An 18,051-nucleotide genomic window follows, 5' to 3' on the forward strand; every position below is an offset into this window, starting at 1 on the left:
AAGTGCACTAAGAGTATTATTGCCTGTATTAAGTCACTGTCTAGGCACAAGGGTCTCTTTCTCTAACCACTACTAGTGTACTCTTTATACACTAAGAGATGAATATTTAATTATGATGAGATAAACCAGGTACACTCAAGCTCAAAGCAATTAAATATGTCACATAAAGATATCCAGAGAAACTTCTTTTAAAAAACAAGCAAACCCAGGCCTTTCTCTCCTCTAACATCCATCCTTTATCCTAACATTTAGGGGCTTCATGCTAATTTTTGTATGCTACATTTTTCATTGCAGTAGAAAAACAGATAATTGCACTTGTAATTGTGGTGTTGCCTTGTAAAGTCTGTTGGGTGTTAGAATAGTGACCTTTGTGCCTGTGCTAATTATGTGAAGCTGCAAAAAACTGGCAATGTACATCACATTGTACTAAGGCTTAGGGGTTGTAGAGGGTAGGAAGAAAATCTGTTCTATTATACCTCTGACTCACTGTCTGCTTGTAATCAGAGAAAGGCTGTCAAATCAGGACTTCCTTATTTAATTCACAGAAGTTATTGAAGTCCAGACCCAATGACAACTGGTGGGGTTTGGATCAAGCCTGTCAAAGCAAGTGAAATTGCATACATTTGTCTTGAAATGAGATGAGTCACAGAGGTTGATACCTCCTTCTAAAGTGGAAAATTACTTATAGTGTAGTGAAAAGATCCTTCTTTTCTATCATTTCTGCCAGGGTCTTCAGGAAGTAGAACACCTCCTTCTTATGGGTTGACCTTGCCCAGCAAAGCCAACTGCAGCTCCTGAGCAAACGTAGAGATGAAAAGCACATCTCCATCAGTTGGATAAAAAAGCCTAGGCTTTTGAAAACAGTCACTAATGAATGTGAGTGTGTAAGGAGATTGTAATCCAAACACATAATGGTGCAGTAAATAGATGACTTTGATGCTCAGCCTTTCTGAAGGAAGCCCTGGGGAGCAGCACCAGCTACCAGATGCAAAATTCAAGAAGACAACAATTTATAATTTGCAAACAAATCTAATGTTTTGGTTAAAATGTCTGATGTTACAATCATTTTAGGGACATTTGGAACTCAGGAATGTGACTGACAATACTAGCTTTCAGCCCATAATACCTGGTTCCAAGCCTATGTGCCTCTCTTGAACGATAAAGCCAAACAAATTTTTGGTAGCTTTCTTAGAGCACGGAAATCATGCAGTAGCTCTCCACCAGGAAACCAGGCCAGAAAGTCAGGGAAGTGCCTAAGAAGCTCCCTGTCTTGTAGAGGCTTAGCCCATGCTCAGGATGAGACTAGCATAATCCTTGGGATGGAAATAACCATTAACACATTTCTTCATAGCAAGGACATAGAGACAGAAAAAACTGTGAGACTGAAACTTTTAAAATGTATTTATGCAGACTTCTGTGCACTGTCATAAGCAACGCCATGTACATAATATTATTAAAGCTAGCTGTATAGTTCGCAGGCTGCAATAAGCTTTCATCTGTCCATCCAGCAGCACCAACAACCAGGCTTCCACCTGCCTGGAAGAAAGAGAACCAAGAATACCTTTTAGACTATCGGCTCTTCAGAACATTTAAAGTATTTTCAGCAATGCTTGCACAAAAATGATTATGACAGAATAATGTAATATTTATATAAAAATAATATCTATATTTCTAACTGTTGCTAGTAATATATGCATAAATATAAGGAATACAAAAAGGTGCACAACTTTAACTTATTCTGTTGTCAATAAGTTGGATAGAAAGTTGGCATAAAATCTGACAAAAGAGCAGACCAAAGCACTTTCAGATGATGTACTCAAAAAGAACAGCAGCCATCAGGAAAATGAATAGTTCTTTGTACTGACAGGTACAAACACACCTAGTATTGCATACATTGGCAGGCAGGTTTTAAGAAAAATAAACTTCACAGGAGAACAATAACAAGGATTTACACACTGGAAAAAACTGCCTTCTGAGGGAAAGTTGATCTGAAATTCAATAAGAGCCATTTCTTTCATTTTCATGGAGTTTCGACCAGGTCCTAGATGAACTGAGTCTGAACACAAATTCAGTGAATAACTGTCCAAAAATAATGAGAATTAATATTACATATAAGATGAGCTCTGCACTTAAGAAGCAGAGCTGGGAAAAGGGGATTTGATAATCTATAAATATTTGAATGCTGCAAGCTACATCTGATTGAAATTCATCAAATTTTCATTTTCTTTTCCAAACAAACAGTCTCTGTGAAAAATGTCATAGCTGTTTAATCTTGCTAGGGGTTGCTGAAGGAGGTTCTTCCTCTAAAATTAAAAAGAAAGTTATTTTGATACAAAATTTACAATAAATAAGTAAACAAAACCACACAGACTGAACTGAGTACTTCAGGACAGATGAGAAATCCAAGGGCACTATGTAAGGCCTCTCCTCCCTTTTCTGTGCTGCTCTGCTTAGTGTCCACACAAACACTTGCCCCAAGTATAGGGCAGCCTAGCAATGAAGTACCCACCTAGGATAACATGTGTCCAGTTTCATATCTGTCAGTTTTTGTTTGTTTGTTTGGTGTTGCTTTAGGCTTCTTTTTTTCCCCCCTTTCTAGAGGCTTTCCAGTTAGTTTTTGATGAAGAACCTTAGCTCATGAGGACCATGCTATTTCTGTTAGTTTTAGCATTCCCTTCGCTTTTAGGACTGTGGAGAATGAGTGCTCCATGGCTCGTTATCATGTGGGGCAGACATTTCTCATCATCTATTAAATATTCAGATCTTCATACAGCAAGTGATGCTGCTAACTTGTTTGATTTAAATTATATCCCACCAGCAAATCAAATTAGAGGAGATTTGAGTAAACCTACCTTTTAAAACAAAAGCTGATTTCCTCATGTTCAGCCATTTGTGGGATTAACTTTTCTAATGGGTTCTTCTGTGCACAGTGTTTTTGTTTTCGTGGATACTAAAAGAGGATGAATTATTCATTGGGGTGGAGGTGGAAAAGCTACAACATGCATTTTCATAGCATATTTAGTCCCTTTTGTCCTTTTCATAAATCAGTCCTGATTACTATAAATGCATGTGTTACTCCTAACGGTTCACTGATGACTCACTTGGACCATTAATTCAGACCTCCTCTAGTGCATTAGGAAGCTGCCACATGTAATGGTGAAACTGGGAGAAGATCCCTTGTGACCTCGCCTCTCTCCCTGCAAAGAAAAGTCTCCATCTCCTACTACTTTCCATACGCACAATTTTACAGACATGCCAAATATTCTCCAACAACAAAATGCCTTTCCCCTGCCACTCCAGTGATAAATTTGCATGAAGAGAAAGAAGAAAACAGCTTTGTTAATGTTCAGTGGATAGATTTTCTGACCTAGAAGGAGGACAGAGAGCAATGGCTTGTAGCACCCACAGCAGAAGTGGGGGCAATTTATGTCCAAATATATAGAGACATCACTGAACTAATGTGGGAATGACTACAGTTATGGCACTGGTGACATAGATCACATGGCATTTGTCTCTGTTCCTGGACTGCTGATGAGCTGTCATCACTGAAGAACCATTGTCATTGAGGAACAATACCTCACCATTTAGAGCAGAAGTAAATGAAACTTGCCAATTCTTATCCAGGTAGTACAGCATTCATCAACTCCTTATAGCCCAGCTGGGAACAAATAGAGGATTTTACCCATTTGAAAATTATTATTATCATTATTTACTACTATATTGGCAACACAATGCACCTTTGGAAGAAAAATTTATGCTCCAGAATTCCTAAGGGCCAACACTCAATCCCTCTCAACACATACAATAGAACTGTGCATGAAAATGGATTTATTTCCTTTCCAGTGCAATTCCTACTGTGCCACAATGGTTAGCAGTGCATACAATTCTGTTTCATGCTCTGGGACTCTGTGCCAGACTCAATCATGTCAAAAGAGAAGTCTCCCCCTCCACAATACCATATAGTTACTCTTTGCAGTCTCCACTGCTATGGGTGTTACTGAAAATTTGAGTACTTTTGGGCACCAGATCAAGAGGAATCCAGTGTGTCCCACTGCACCTTGATGCTTTTTTATTCCATAAAGATTACACAGAATCAAAACAATTAATGGTTTGGAAAAGAGTGCATTAACACCAGCCACTAAAAGCCTTTTCAAGTTAAGAATTGCATTAAATGAGCAACTACAAACTTAGCAAGTTTTCCTTATTATTGCTACTAAAAATTCATATTGAGAATATCCCTTAACATCACATTTGGAGTTGTGCAGTGCAGCACAGAGATACTGTTGGCACTATACAAACTAATCGCTGGAGTGATGTGTCTGATGTTGACTAAGACAGGAGGGAACCAAAGAAAGTCTTCCGAGAAAACATGAGCACCTACATCCAACTCATTGGTGAACTGGTCCACATGGTCTGGAATCTATACAAACACACCAACACAATCCTGGACCTGAAATCCTGATCTTGAATCACAGCGATGTTGTTGAATGACCCTTTAAGTTTATTTACTTAGGTAATCATCATTCATGATGAAACAACTCCTCAAGCTTCTGTTACCCAGAGCCAGTTTAAATAAGACTTGAACCAAAGGGAAATCCATTTGGTCGCCTAAAAAAAAAAAAAAAAAACCTTTTGCACCCCTGCTCACTACACACCTAAACAAGCCTGACTCCTCTCTCTGATTTAGCACAAACATCAGATGAAGACAAAAACTACAGTGATGCACTGCCACTAATACAGAGGTGGCTAAAGCATTGGCATCACTGTAGCCATGCAAAGCACTTCTTGACCTCTCTTCCTGAAACTGAATCATCTCTTATCTAGAAAATAGCCTCAAAATATATAGACAGCCCATGAAAAAAAGTGAAATAAGCATCTCTTATTCACTGACAACTTCTATCATGGAAGAAAAATCTTTTTCTTACAGATGTACTACTACTTTTCTGAAAGAGTGGTCAGGCGCTGGAACGGGCTGCCCAGGGAGGTGGTGGAGTCACCGTCCCTGGAGGTGTTCAAGAAACGTTTAGATATAGCTTTGGGAGACATAGTTTAGTGGAGTTGGTGGTTGTGGGTGGATGGTTGGACTAGGTGATCTTGTAGGTCTTTTCCAACCTAGCTCATTCTATGATTCTATGTCCATGAACTCACTATATTCTCTTGCCCTACGTGGAGCACACTTCTGGTACTTTTGGTTATTAGCGCCTGTGCAGGTTCGTGCTCCTGGTGCAGCACTGGAGTCTGAGATTGAACGCTGGTGACATCTTCATTATGGTAGAGAGATACTGGGTATTACCTAGAAGAACCTCTGCTGTTTTATTCTTATCATGTTTGACTATCTCTAAGCACAAAGTTCTGTAGGAAACAGACCACATGATCTGAGTTTCAACATATGGTTTTAATAATGTAGAGAGTATTATGCAGAGGCAAAACCTCTGCCAGAAAAACACTTTCGCCTCTTGGTATACAGATCAGGTAAGTTCCTTCATGATATTTATAAACAGCTTCATCCTTTCTCTTTTACTAAGTTACTTTCCATTATTTTTTGAGCAAATAGCTAAAATCTGAATTATTTTATCACTTTTAGAAGTGCAGTTGCATCACTTCATGATAAACTCCCAATTTTTTTAACTGCTTAACAGAGTGGATAATAAAATAAATCAATAAATCATTGCTTTGGCATCCCTTTTTTCCCCTCCTCTAGATTCTACATTGCATTGTTTTCATTATTTAAAACATCATCAGTTGTGCCAATCCAGTGAACAGATGGCATTGTCAGCCCACAAGAACCTGGACAGGGCAATTAGAAAATTCAGAGACAAGATGAATGCAAGCAAATTAATTATCAATAATACCAGTTCAGCAACGTGTACCACAAAGCTTTGTTGTTTTTCCTTTTTCCTGACACGATGGAGGCATGCTAAATTGTCTGCTGTTACTTCCTGCTTTACCTAGTGATGCTCCCACTGCATTTGTATTCTTATTTCAGTATTCAGCTATTTGGGGTCCATTTGCTTCAAATATCAGCAGAGAGAGGAGGGGAAGAGGAAGAAGAGAATATACTATGGATTTAGAAATCATAGAATCATAGAATTAGCTAGGTTGGAAGAGACCTACAAGATCATCCAAGTCCAACCATCCACCTACCACCAATAACCCCACTAAACCATGTCTCTCAAAGCTATATCTAGATGTTTCTTGAACACCGCCACGGACGGTGACTCAACCACCTCCCTGGGCAGCCCATTCCAGCACCTGACCACTCTTTCAGAAAAGTAGAATTTCCTAATGTCCAGCCTGAATCTCCCCTGGCGCAACTTGAAGCCATTCCCCCTCATCCTGTCACTAGTTACAAGAGAGAAGAGGCCGACCCCCAGCTCACTACAACATGCCTTCAAGTAGTTGTAGAGAGTGATAAGGTCTCCCCTGAGCCTCCTCTTCTCCAGACTGAATGATGACATGCAGCTAGGCAAATATGAATATGACACAACAGAGCACAGGACACAATCACACCATACAGGATCAATTCAATTGATCTCAATGGACTTATTTTAGATTCTCACATTGATTATACATTTAAGTATAATACTTGCTTAGGATACACTGACACAGTTTCCCCCTGACAAAAGAATTCCTGTGGGCTGGTAACACCAAAGACCACGGCAGTCGGGGGAAAGCCCATCCAAATCGAAGGAGTGCTAGCTGAGTCAAACTGACTGAATGACAGATAATAGCAGATGGGCAGGAGAGGCACCAATCAGCTGTGGTCTCCCAGACTTTGCCATAGCAGGAATCGTGATTCACAGCCTCTCTCTCAAGAAATTTCATTCTGTATCGTTCCTTCCATTGCTGCATTGGAAGGCATGAAAAAGCTAACATCTGGATAGGTTTTTTCTCCCCTTTGTGAGGCTAAAAGGAAGAAAGTACATCTGAATACTTGTCTCTTGTGAAGAATACGTAAGTACTGGAGGCAGAGGAAGAACCAGAGATGTGCTGTGATCCCGTTTACTCAGCCTGCAAGAAAATAAGCCTCAGACCACAATCTGAAGATCAATATTCTCCCTTTTTCAGCAGATCTCTTCAAAACTTAGCATTGCTGACCACACATATATAAAGGTTACTGTTTAACAGACCTCTTGTCTCTATCAGTGCTGACCTGTCAGGTCTCATCCATGCTGTTACAAGTCCCAAATATACCTCCTGATCTTGATGGCTCAAATATTTAGAGTCACAATTTCCCCTCTAAGTTTTCACTTACACTTGTCTGACTCCTACGCAATTATTTTCAATTCAGATCACCACAAAGGAAGACTAAAATCATCAGTTAACACTTTTGTTACCAAAAAAGGGCTGCTTTTCCAGGAAAATATTTGATTTTTTCTAATCCAAAAAGAACATTTTTTCTATTTCAGGATAAACAGACATACCGACACATACTGCCTGCCCTTCAACTGAAAAGATAAATTCCTCTAAGGCCAGATGTAAATCAACAGCAGAGTAGCGGACCGTTCCTTGTCTATGTATTTCAGTAAATTCAATAGAAGTTCTAATTCTAACACACATTGGATTTCTGCATCTTCAGCTGACCATCATTAGTAGATTTAATTGAAAGGTTTGAAAGCCTCATTATCAGGTAACAAATGGTTGTGATTCTGTGGGAGGAGGAGGCGGCTGTGTTTAGGCACGGAAACACCACTGTTACTGAGAATAACTTCAGCAGTGAGAGCAGGAAGGCGTCACTTCTCCAAAAGGTGATTTAGTCTGCTTCATCTTCCTTGCCATGGAGGAAAGAACAGTCAAGAAAGATAAATAAAGGAGAGGGACAGAACGTGTAAGTAACAGAAGGGAAACATTTCAAAGAAACAAACACCAAACTGAGGACCACAACCCAGGAATGGTCCCGCTGTTTCTTTTCTGCAGACATCGACCAGCCCTGCACTGCTATTCAGGGCAGTAGGACGCATTGGCCCACTTCTCTTTTTCTATTTTCCCTATTTCCACCTCACTTTAACATAAAAGGGAAAGAGAAGAAACAAAAACCAGGTTCAACAACGGTTCATCTAGAGCCACTCAAGCTACTAACGCTTCCAGATCACAGAGAGTACTGCAAAGGGCCACTAACTTGCTATACAGCAGGAGAGGCGTTGTGGCTTCTCGTCTACCTGATGAATGCAGAAGTTCCAGTTTCACCAGGTATTGTATACAACCCATTCCAATACTACATATGTGTCTATTTAGCTGTTTTCTAGTAATTAGTGTCCTGGAGAGAAATCCTAATGCCACAGATTATCGCAAGAAGCAAAGTGGGAGGAAATTATTTGGTTTTATTAGCATTTGGGAATTCTGATTTTTCTAATGATGTCTACTGACCCCTAGCCTGTAGCTGTTTTCAGAGCAGTTTCTTTAGCAATTCTTCGTTTCATTAAAAACTATACAAAGAAGAAATAGGAAACATATATTAGCGGTGAGAAGCGTTTTGAGTTAATCAGGATTTCCTCTTTTTGTTTTAAGAGTTTCCTATTTTAGAAGCAAGAGACAAATTACCTAAATTAATGCTGAGTTACATACCCAGATAAAACTAAACTACTTGCATTCTTCCTCCCAGAAGCACGTTCCTTTTCCACTATAAAAATCTGTTTCCCATTCTGTTCTTGTTTGCAGAACTTGTCAGAAAAGAGCCTATTAAAGGTTCACTGATAAAGGAGCGAAGATCTGAATGTGATTCCTTTGGCCAAACCACTCAAACCAAAGACGGCACAGAAGCAGCACTTAGATGCTCAAAGAAAAGGACCCCAGCTCCTGACAGCAGCCTGGGCGAAGGCTCCTCTTTGTGAAATTTGGGAACTTCCGCTTTTGGAAAATTCATTGTATCCAGGAGCTTAACAAACAGTAAGAGAATGACATTCTAACGCAGATGTTGAAATATCCCGAAGCACTTCTAGGTACTTCAACCTATTTATGAGATTTCTTAGCCCAAAACTGAGGAAGGACCAATGTTCCCTGAGCTCGGCTTCAGCTTTCCCGAGATGCAGCACATCGAGATGATTTATTTAAGAAGGTGATGAATTTCTGGCAATTACTGAGGTCCACGTGCATACAGAACCCGCACATCCAAACCTAATGAGGTTTCCAGGGAACTTGCAGCTATTACAGATTCACGGGCTCCTTCACTCAGCTCCTGGGAAAGCGCTTACAGCCGATTCTGTGCTAATTCATGGAGCAATGAATAAGTAAAAGCCGTACAGTATAATAAAACCATTGATCATTACGCTTTAAAAAGATTGACTCCTAAATATTTAGGAAGGAGCGCGTATTCAATGTTTATTGGCACTGGGAAATTAAGCTGTCACCCGTGAAATAGTAAAACTCATTAATGCAGAGTTTCTTTTTAAGTGTTAGGAATTAACTTTATTACTGCATCAGTAACGGCAAGCCTCAGCCTTAAATCGCCTGCCATTTAGCGTGAGGGAATGTTATTAAAACATATTAACTATAATTTAATTGACTGAGAAGAGGAAGGGGGAGAGAGGGGAAAGGAAGAAAGAAAGGAAAAACAGAAGGAAAACAGAAGCTGGCCCCGCTCTGTGCCCAAGTTCGATTCGGAGCGCACAGGGCACGAGCGGAGCCGCGCCCCGCAGCTGCCGGGCAGAGACGCGCGCCCCGCGCCGTCGGCGGAACAACAGCGCCCTCTGGCGGCTGCCGCGCCCCGGCGGCGCCTCCGCCCCGCGCCGCTCCGCTCCCCACGACGGCTCCGTCCGGGCAGACCCCGGCGGCACCGCCCTTAGCGCGTGGGAAACTTCCGAAGGGACGGAAAAGAAGGAGGAAGGCGCAACCCACCGTTTCCCAGCCATCATGCTGGCGGGAGAGGAGGAACGACAAAGCAGGAACCGACGGCACCCGCGGTTGCCCCGCCGCCACTTCCCGGGTTGTAGCGCGGCTGCGCGCGCCCAAACCCAGCAGCCCCGACCCAGGATGCGGGACCGATTCGCTCGCATTGCCGCGCAGCTCCGTCCCCGTCCCGCAGCCGGGGCAGGAAGAAGAGCGGCTGCAAAAAAACCGCAGTGTAGGCTGTGGTGGCTCCCCTTCGCTCCCACGTCCACAGTGGCAGGACGGCGGCGAGCAGCCAACCCTTCCATCCGGCCGCAACTTTGCGTCTCTGAGCTCGGTTAGCACACCGGAGCCGGGCTAACTTTCTTAGAGGTCACGCTGCAATAACCTCTGCTTTCAGGGGATCTTCTCCCCCATCACACCCTCCTCCCCCGCTCCCCCCGCCCCCATCGCCAACATCAGGGAACTCCTCGCGCGCCCGCTACTCACAATTTGTCGCGGTCAATCCCAGGTGCCAAAAACCGGCGAGCAGCAGAGCGATAGCCCCGAGGGCTGGGGAATCCATCTTCAGCCCCGCGGGGGGAAGCCAGCAGCCGCCCGCCTGTCTCCCCCGGTCCCGCTCTCCGAGCGCCTCTCAGCCTTTGTGCGCTCCCTCTTTCTCCGCTCATTTACTCCATCCAGCATCCAGGCACTCCGGGTTCAGGGGCAGGTGGAGCCAAGGGACCCTGCTCGGCAGTCCTGGTAGGGGGAAGCCGTTCCAAAAAGCGGCGGCAGCGCCCGAGCCGAGCGCTCAGCCCGGCAGCCGCCGCGGCAATGCGCCTCGCGAGCTGCGGCTGGAAGCGGCACCGGGCGCTGGGCACCTCCTTATAGGCGAGAGCTGCACTCCACCTCCTCCCAGCCCCCTGGAAGTCACTCCTCCTCGCCTTCCAGGGAGGATCCTCGTTGCAATCTTCACGCGTTGTTGATAAGCATCAGAATCACGGAGTAAATCAGATGCCTGAAGGGAAAGAAAAAAAGAAAAAAAAAATTTTCCTCTTTTTTTCTCCTCCCTCCCGCCCGGGTACTGCCGCGGCTGGAACATTTTTAAAGCGCCCTCAGCTCGGTTGTTTGTTTGCTTATAAATATTATATTGGTATATCTTACTGCACGTAGTGCCGATACATCCTTACAGACCCCGGTCCCAGCGCTCAGCCTCACCCCCGGGGAATCACAGAATCATTAAGGTTGGAAAAGACTTCTAAGATCATCTAGTTCAACTGCAGCCCTGGACAGGACTGATGAGTGCTCCCAGAGCTGGGGACCAAGCCAGACCCACATGCAAAGTACTGCAACCTCCCACCCAGCTGGATTTCGTGGTTGATTGATTGATTGATTAGCCGAGTGCACAGGCTGTGCTTATCCCCCCCGGGGGTGTGAGAAGTTGGAGGGTAAAGGAAAGCAGAGTTTAAAACATCTTGCTTTCTCCTGTGGTTTGTGTGCAGGCAGCCAGAGCACGCTCGGAGCAGCACCTTGTGCTGTTTGCAGTCACCTCCCTGCATGCTTGCAAACACAGGATGTAAACATCCCTTCAGGAACTCCGCTTTAATCACTGCTGAGATCTAACCTTGTTGCTTTGCTGCAGCGTCACCTCACATCAATAGATTGCTGCACCAAAGTCAGGTCAAAACTGCATTAGTGATTCCCCTTATGTGTGTAAGGAGAGCATATTTGGGCCATTAAAGTCTTTGTGGGGTAAAGTTGCTAGTCCTTAGCCACAGTCTCCTACTGAGGAATAATTAGAAGTTTATCAAAGCCACTGTCTCACCAGTGGAGAGCAGAGATTTAAATTGCTGGCATGCTATCAGCCTCATATTAATGTGAGGAGGATGGAGGAAATTCATTGCGTTTGAATGCCCTGGAGATGTATGAGGCCAGGTTGGATGGGGCCCTGGGCAACCTGATCTGGTGGGTGGCAGCCAGCCCACAGCAGAGGGCTGGAAAGGTCCCATCCAACCTAAGCCATTCTATGATTAGATGCTACATCAAAGAGCAGGTGTCAGGGGGACACCCAAAGCAAGACTCTTGGCTCTAAAGGAGCAGTCAGCTTGGGAGGCAAAAGCCCATGTTTTAAAAAATGACCTAATTATTTCACCTTCTGTTGTTACAAGTGATGCAAGGTTAAACAGGAAGGATAGCTGTCTTGTCCCGAGGCTTTCAGTCAGAATCTATAAATGATTTAGTTATGTAAAACCAAGACTTAAGAGGAACTTTAAAGCCTGATGAGATCTTTAAGTCTTTCGTTTTTGGTTTAAATGCATTCGCACACACCAAAGTTTTATCTTTCCCCATGCAGGCCTGACCCGGATGCTCTGTGCTTCACTTAACGTCTGAACCCACTGAGATTTCAGAAGCTTGGGGTGGGGGTCAGTTCAAGGATAACACCTCTACACAAGATGTCTGTTCTGCCATCCAAAGAATCATAGACTCATAGAATTGTTTGAGTTGGAAGGGACCCTTAGAGACCATCTGGTCCAACTCCCTGCAATGACCAGGGACACCTACAGCTCCATCAGGTGCTCAGAGCCCTGTCCAGCCTCACCTTGAGTGTCTCCAGGGATGGGGCACCCACCAGCTCTCTGGGCAACCTGTGCCAGTGCCTCACTGCCCCTTATTGTAAAAAAAATTTCTTCCTTATATCCAGTCTAAATCTCCTCTCTTTTAGTTTGAGACCATTTCCTTTTGTCCTGTCACAACAGACCCTGATAAAGAGTCTGTCCCCTTCTTTCTTACAGAGCCCATTTAGATACTAAAAGGCCCTGAAGGAGCTGTTTATCCAGATGTTTGCGTGAGGATGCAGACAGCACCTCCCTGAGAAGGCCCATTTAGGAAGGAATTAAGGAGCTCTGCTCATTTCCCATGGTGAGTGGGGAGAGAGATGTTCTCACCTTTCTGTCCTATAAGAAATGCCTTATCTCCATAAGTTGTACAGGCCGTGTACAATGCTCTGGCTCAGAGAACTGCATTGCTTTATTGCAGGCCAGGAGGGCTGGGTATTGAGAAAATTATGTTATTAACTTGACTTTTTCAGGTGAGTAATCAGGCTTCAGAAGTACCAGCAGTGCTTCCAGAGCTACCACTTGAGTAAACCTAAGCAGCAGAATATATCAGAAAGCTTAAAGCCAGAGTGGATTTGCTCAGGAGACACACAAGTCTTTGACACAGTCACAACTTCACAACTATCCTGAAATTAGCAGAGGAATTCAGAGGAAGGAGATTAATTTTTTTTTCATACTTTCCTTTTAAAAAATAATTAAAATTAAATGGACTGTGTTTCAAATATTTTCAGTGTCTCTCTCAACTATCTGGCACAATGGTACAGTTTTTAACTGACTCACTGAACTAATTAGTGGTTTGTTTATAGGAAAGCAGATGTGGAAATGAACTATGCAGACTAATTAACAGCCAGCAGTAAATATGAGCCCAGTATAATGCATCCCAGTGGTTACCAGTATGGATCTGACTGCAGATCTGGACCCAGATGACACCACTGATTTTTACATCGCATGTATGAGGTGCTGCTTTCCCAGAGGCACACCTCTTCCATAAGCTGCTCTGCATCATAAATGCCAGGCAGGTGCACTAAGATTTGTGAATGTTTGGGTGCCTGAGCACTACAACTGAGAAGTTATGACCAGAGTGGAGGGCTACGCAGCTGTTCTTTGCAGGAAATTATGTAAATAACGTCACATTAAAGGGCTCTTTGCCAGCAAGATTTTTATTAGAGTAAATTTATTAATTACTATTAAAGCTGTTCAGACAAAAAGTGTGTCTTGCACTTGTTTATCTGAGATCAGATAAACTGATTTTCTTTTGTAGAGTCAGTAAATAGCGTCAATACTGCTCTAGCCCCTGTAGAGTTTGCCACCGGAAGCAATAACTGTTCAGCCCTTGTGTTCAATCTGTTTGGCTATTTGAATAATCACAGATGGAACCTTTATGTCTTTCCCCAAACTTAGAGCACTCAGAGAAGACTGGAGGACAGCATTAGGTATATGAATTTGAAGAGCATGTATTCCCACAAACTATCACACCTGGCTTTTGGATCACCTATTGCTGTTTCCTGTTGATAACAAGGAATTTGTCTGAAGAATATCATGTTTCTACTCAAAAAGAAAAAAAAAAACAACCAAAGCCTCTTCTTTTTTTCCTTTTTTTTTTTCCCCTCAGAGAATTCTATAAAAAGAAAGGACTCATTCATTAAAGAGAATATGTGGGAAGCTTCCATAAAACACACCGACCCTCACCAGGTGAGTGCAACAGCAGGCTGCTCATTATCCTTGGATGGTTCCACGGCATACATAAGTCCAGAGGATAAGAAAATTTAATGATCTGCTGGGATAATCTGATGGCCAGTAGCATTTTTGAGATGCATGCTGAGATTAGGGTAAAAGAAATCAGATGTCAAGCTGTGCAGTGATTATTGGAAGACAAAGAACTAAAGTCACCTTTTCTTCCCCCTTGCCTTTCCCTATGTCATTTTGCCACTCTCTGCTGTTATTATGGTTTTCATTGCATTACCTTGTCTGCCTATGAAGACGTATGTGTCAATCATGGCTAGATATAGCTACCAGACTTAATAGATCAATGACCTGACTAAATAATAGTACAGATGGCTACAAACTGGCTACAAATGGCTGGGGACTTCAATAGGCCTTACATGGGACACACTTCTCCATGTTGTGATTCCACTGACATTGTACGTTATGGTTCAGGAGGGTTCCAGAAGTTACTCTCGTTCCTCACCAAACACAGGTGTCAACTCCAGATGGACCATCCAAGTTCTCCCCAGTCTGTGTTTGTTTTTAATTAACTGCAGTCATCCAGGTGCATTTACTGTTCTAGAAGCGGTTGTCCACCCCCAAGGACCAGGGGCACTGACAAGATCATAGAATCATAACATCATAGAATGGCTTAGATTGGAGGGGACCTTAAAGATCATCTAGCTCCAAGCCCCATGCCATGGATAGGGCTGCCACCCACCAGAACAGTACTCCATCCAACCTGGCCTTGAACACTTCCAGAGATGGAGCATCCACAGCTTCTCTGGGCAACCTGCCCAGTGGAAGGGTAGACTTTGCAAGGTGTTGGCAGAAACACATTCCTGTGATCAAATTGATGATCATCCCTAAATGGAGAAACAGATGCAAACTAAATAATATATTTTTTTTCCTGTTTCAAAGTCATACAGTTTGAAGTTAGAATAAGGAAGGCCCTAAAAAGTCCCAGGACATTGTCACTGGATGAATTGAATCCTTGAAGAACAGCATGCTAACTAATGGGAACATAACATAATGGGAACTATGAGTCCCAGCTGAGGTCAAAGCCCAGTGTCTATCCTACAATACTCAGATGCTTCAAGGCTAACTAGAGCAAAACAATGATAAAATATGACAGGTATCTTAGGAAAAATCTCAGTTTGGTGGGCATTTCAGTTCAGACCACAGCATCAGAAGGGAGGCAAAAGTTATCTGTATGAACACCTATTTCCATCTGTAAGGAAAGCAACTTTCTTTTTCATTCATTAGTGGGTAACTGGTCTTCATTTTGCAGAAATTTATTCATTCAGTCAAGGAATAATAGTATCTGCCATGTCACTGATGTAAGTAATGACCTATAATGAATAGACACTGGGCTGAATTTTCAGAAGCGATTACTGGTTTTGCATGAACAACCAAGGTATCCCTTAAGGGGCAGCTTTTCAGAACTATTTGGCCTTTACCTGCTGAACATCAGTACTATGATCTGTCTGCCCAAACAGTAGAGTTAAAAGGAGAGACATCCACAATCATTAGAGTCCATTGAACACTTGCACCTCAGCACACCACTTAATCCATAGACTTGTGCTTGAGGAGGGAAACAGTCACCTGGGCCTACATTCAGAATGAGCAATTTTGAACATCTCCATCATTTGGCAGAGGAAGTTTGCAAGGAGTGAAAGAGAGCTAATTTCATCAAATAAATCATTCGTGACAAATGGCTCATCCAGCACTAGCACTCAGAAAATTATTATTAGCAACAGCTGGGCTGGGTATGACAACCTATATTCAGGCATTCTTTTTACTTTTCTGCTTGTCCTTCAATAATCTCTGTTATGGATAGAGGTCGAAGAGGAGTGAGGAGAGGGAAGTTATGTGGAAACTAATGCAATCATTAGGTCATTTTTAACCTTGCTGCAATTATCATACAGAAGGAGCCAACTGTGAATAATGGGAGGTGAGACTGTAATTTAAACTCCCCTGAATATACTTTCACACGCCATCAGGATTTCTACGTTTAATCCTGCAGGAATGAGCTGCACCTGAGCACTCCTTTGTTGTTCACTTCTCAAACCACATACAGGTGGTTTGGGGTCCTGGGCTCATGTTTTTAAAGCATCCTGCCTTTCTGAGGTTGTATTTTTTTGATGCAAACGTGGCAGGAAATGGAATAGAAAATGGGATTAATAGGGGTGGCTGAATCACGGTGTCTTTGGGATTCTTCTGGACAAGATCCTTGCTGAGGGCTGGGCTGAAAGCCTGGACTAAACTATAAATATGTATATATATATACACATCTTACTTTCTATATGTATACATATATCTGCACGTGTATATATCTACACATACATACATATATCTGTATATGCACACAGATATACACACACAGAAAAATGTGTAAAACAGGAAACCAAACAAGGTAAACTCACCCCTCTCTAGGAGATCCATTTATCGCATACTTGCTGACTTAAATTGTTTATTTCCTCTAGGAAGTGGATGCATTTGCATCAGAATGAAACAATTCCATGTAGACCTACCACTGTCTTTTCAAAGCAAAGTGATTTTAACTCCATGAGGGCTAGCTGATTATACCATAATGTCTAGGCCTGAGTCAGTCACGCTCACATTACTTCTGACTTGAGCCAGCTTGAGGTACAGGAACCTCTGCTTTCTGCCAGCCTGGATTGTCGATTACACCGGAGTTAATGAATCCCTCCTACTTGGTAAAGATCTGCTGACAACATGAGAATATTAACATAACGTAGCTATGTAGAGCACTGGATATTCAGGGGTTCTTCTGCAATCGATGTATTTTGCATTAGTTAAAAAAAATCCATGGTGATTTTGAGTAACCACTATCAAAACTAAATCAAAATAAGAAAAAATCCTATTTGATGCACTTTTTTCTAACTCTCAGGGGCTGTTTTCTGCTTGTTTTAAGGATGATTATCTATACTTGGATGATGTTATGAATTCCAGGGCAAGGAAAAGAAAATCAAACTTGCTGTTGAGAGTTTTAATGCCCAGGATTTAAAATCAAACTTTCTGTTGAGAGTTTTTATGCTCAGGATTTAAATTAGAGTGAACAAGTCCCTCTAGGTTCCCATGAAGGGGAGAAAATCACAGTCACTCAAACTTTCTGTTCACTACTCAGATGTGTGTCAAGTCAGCTGAGGTTCAGGCAGAAAGTGTGAAACAGTGCCACTGAGATTTCATTGAGCTGACATGAAGGAAGGCCCTCCTGGCTGTGTGCAGAGCTGAAGGCGGAGGGTAAAGAGCAGCAAGTTATGCCCTGGAGCCCACCAACATCCCCCCGACCTCACTTTAAGCTGTCATCCACATGGTTTGAACGTGAGATGAGTTTCAGTTTGAGACCAGATTTAGGCTTACTTTCAAAGTTTGCAGAGGTTTATCTGGGGTCAGAAGTCAGGATTATAACAGAGATGAAGAATGTGGCAGAGCTAGGACGTTAGCTCAAGATGTCTTTGCTTTCTCAATTGTAATCTATGCCATTCTCTCTTCTTCAGTTTGCAAATCAGTTTTGTAAATGCATCAACTCAAGAGGATTATATTCATCTGGGACAACAGCATATGACTAAAATCATACCCAAATAGGCAGCGAACTACAGCATACACCTCTCACTTGACTTTGCTTCTCCATTTTAGGGGTTACGATGCTCACCTCAGGCAGATCCAGGCAGGGGATCTCAGCAGTGACAGGTACTCAGCAGTGCCATTCGGAAACCTTCGACATTGTCTACTATGAAAAAGCAAAAGTGGAAATTAACGGTACATATTGACACGTACCCTCTAAATGTGTTAGTACCACTTATGTCATTGCATTTATTATAAGCAACTCAATTCCCATAGTGCAATTATAGCAGATGGATAAACAAGATGCCATATACTGTTCACTTTATGACAATGATCA

The 18,051-nt window shown here is 42.7% G+C and overlaps 1 protein-coding gene across 3 annotated transcripts in view; it reads right to left on the minus strand.

Moving 5' to 3' along the window:
• CNTNAP5 (contactin associated protein like 5) overlaps positions 1-11,034 on the minus strand; it is a 274,310-nt gene extending 263,276 nt beyond the window's left edge. For all 3 annotated transcript variants that reach the window (XM_021397542.1, XM_021397543.1, XM_021397544.1), the window contains exons 1-2: positions 10,969-11,034; positions 10,315-10,822 (exon numbers count right to left, since the gene is read on the minus strand). In XM_021397542.1, coding sequence (XP_021253217.1) covers positions 10,315-10,390 — 76 coding nt within the window. In that variant the 5' untranslated portion in view covers positions 10,391-10,822; positions 10,969-11,034. The remainder of the gene's footprint in view (positions 1-10,314; positions 10,823-10,968) is intronic.

The sequence above is a fragment of the Numida meleagris genome, chromosome 5 (genome assembly GCF_002078875.1).
Source record: "Numida meleagris isolate 19003 breed g44 Domestic line chromosome 5, NumMel1.0, whole genome shotgun sequence".
Taxonomy (NCBI): domain Eukaryota; kingdom Metazoa; phylum Chordata; class Aves; order Galliformes; family Numididae; genus Numida; species Numida meleagris.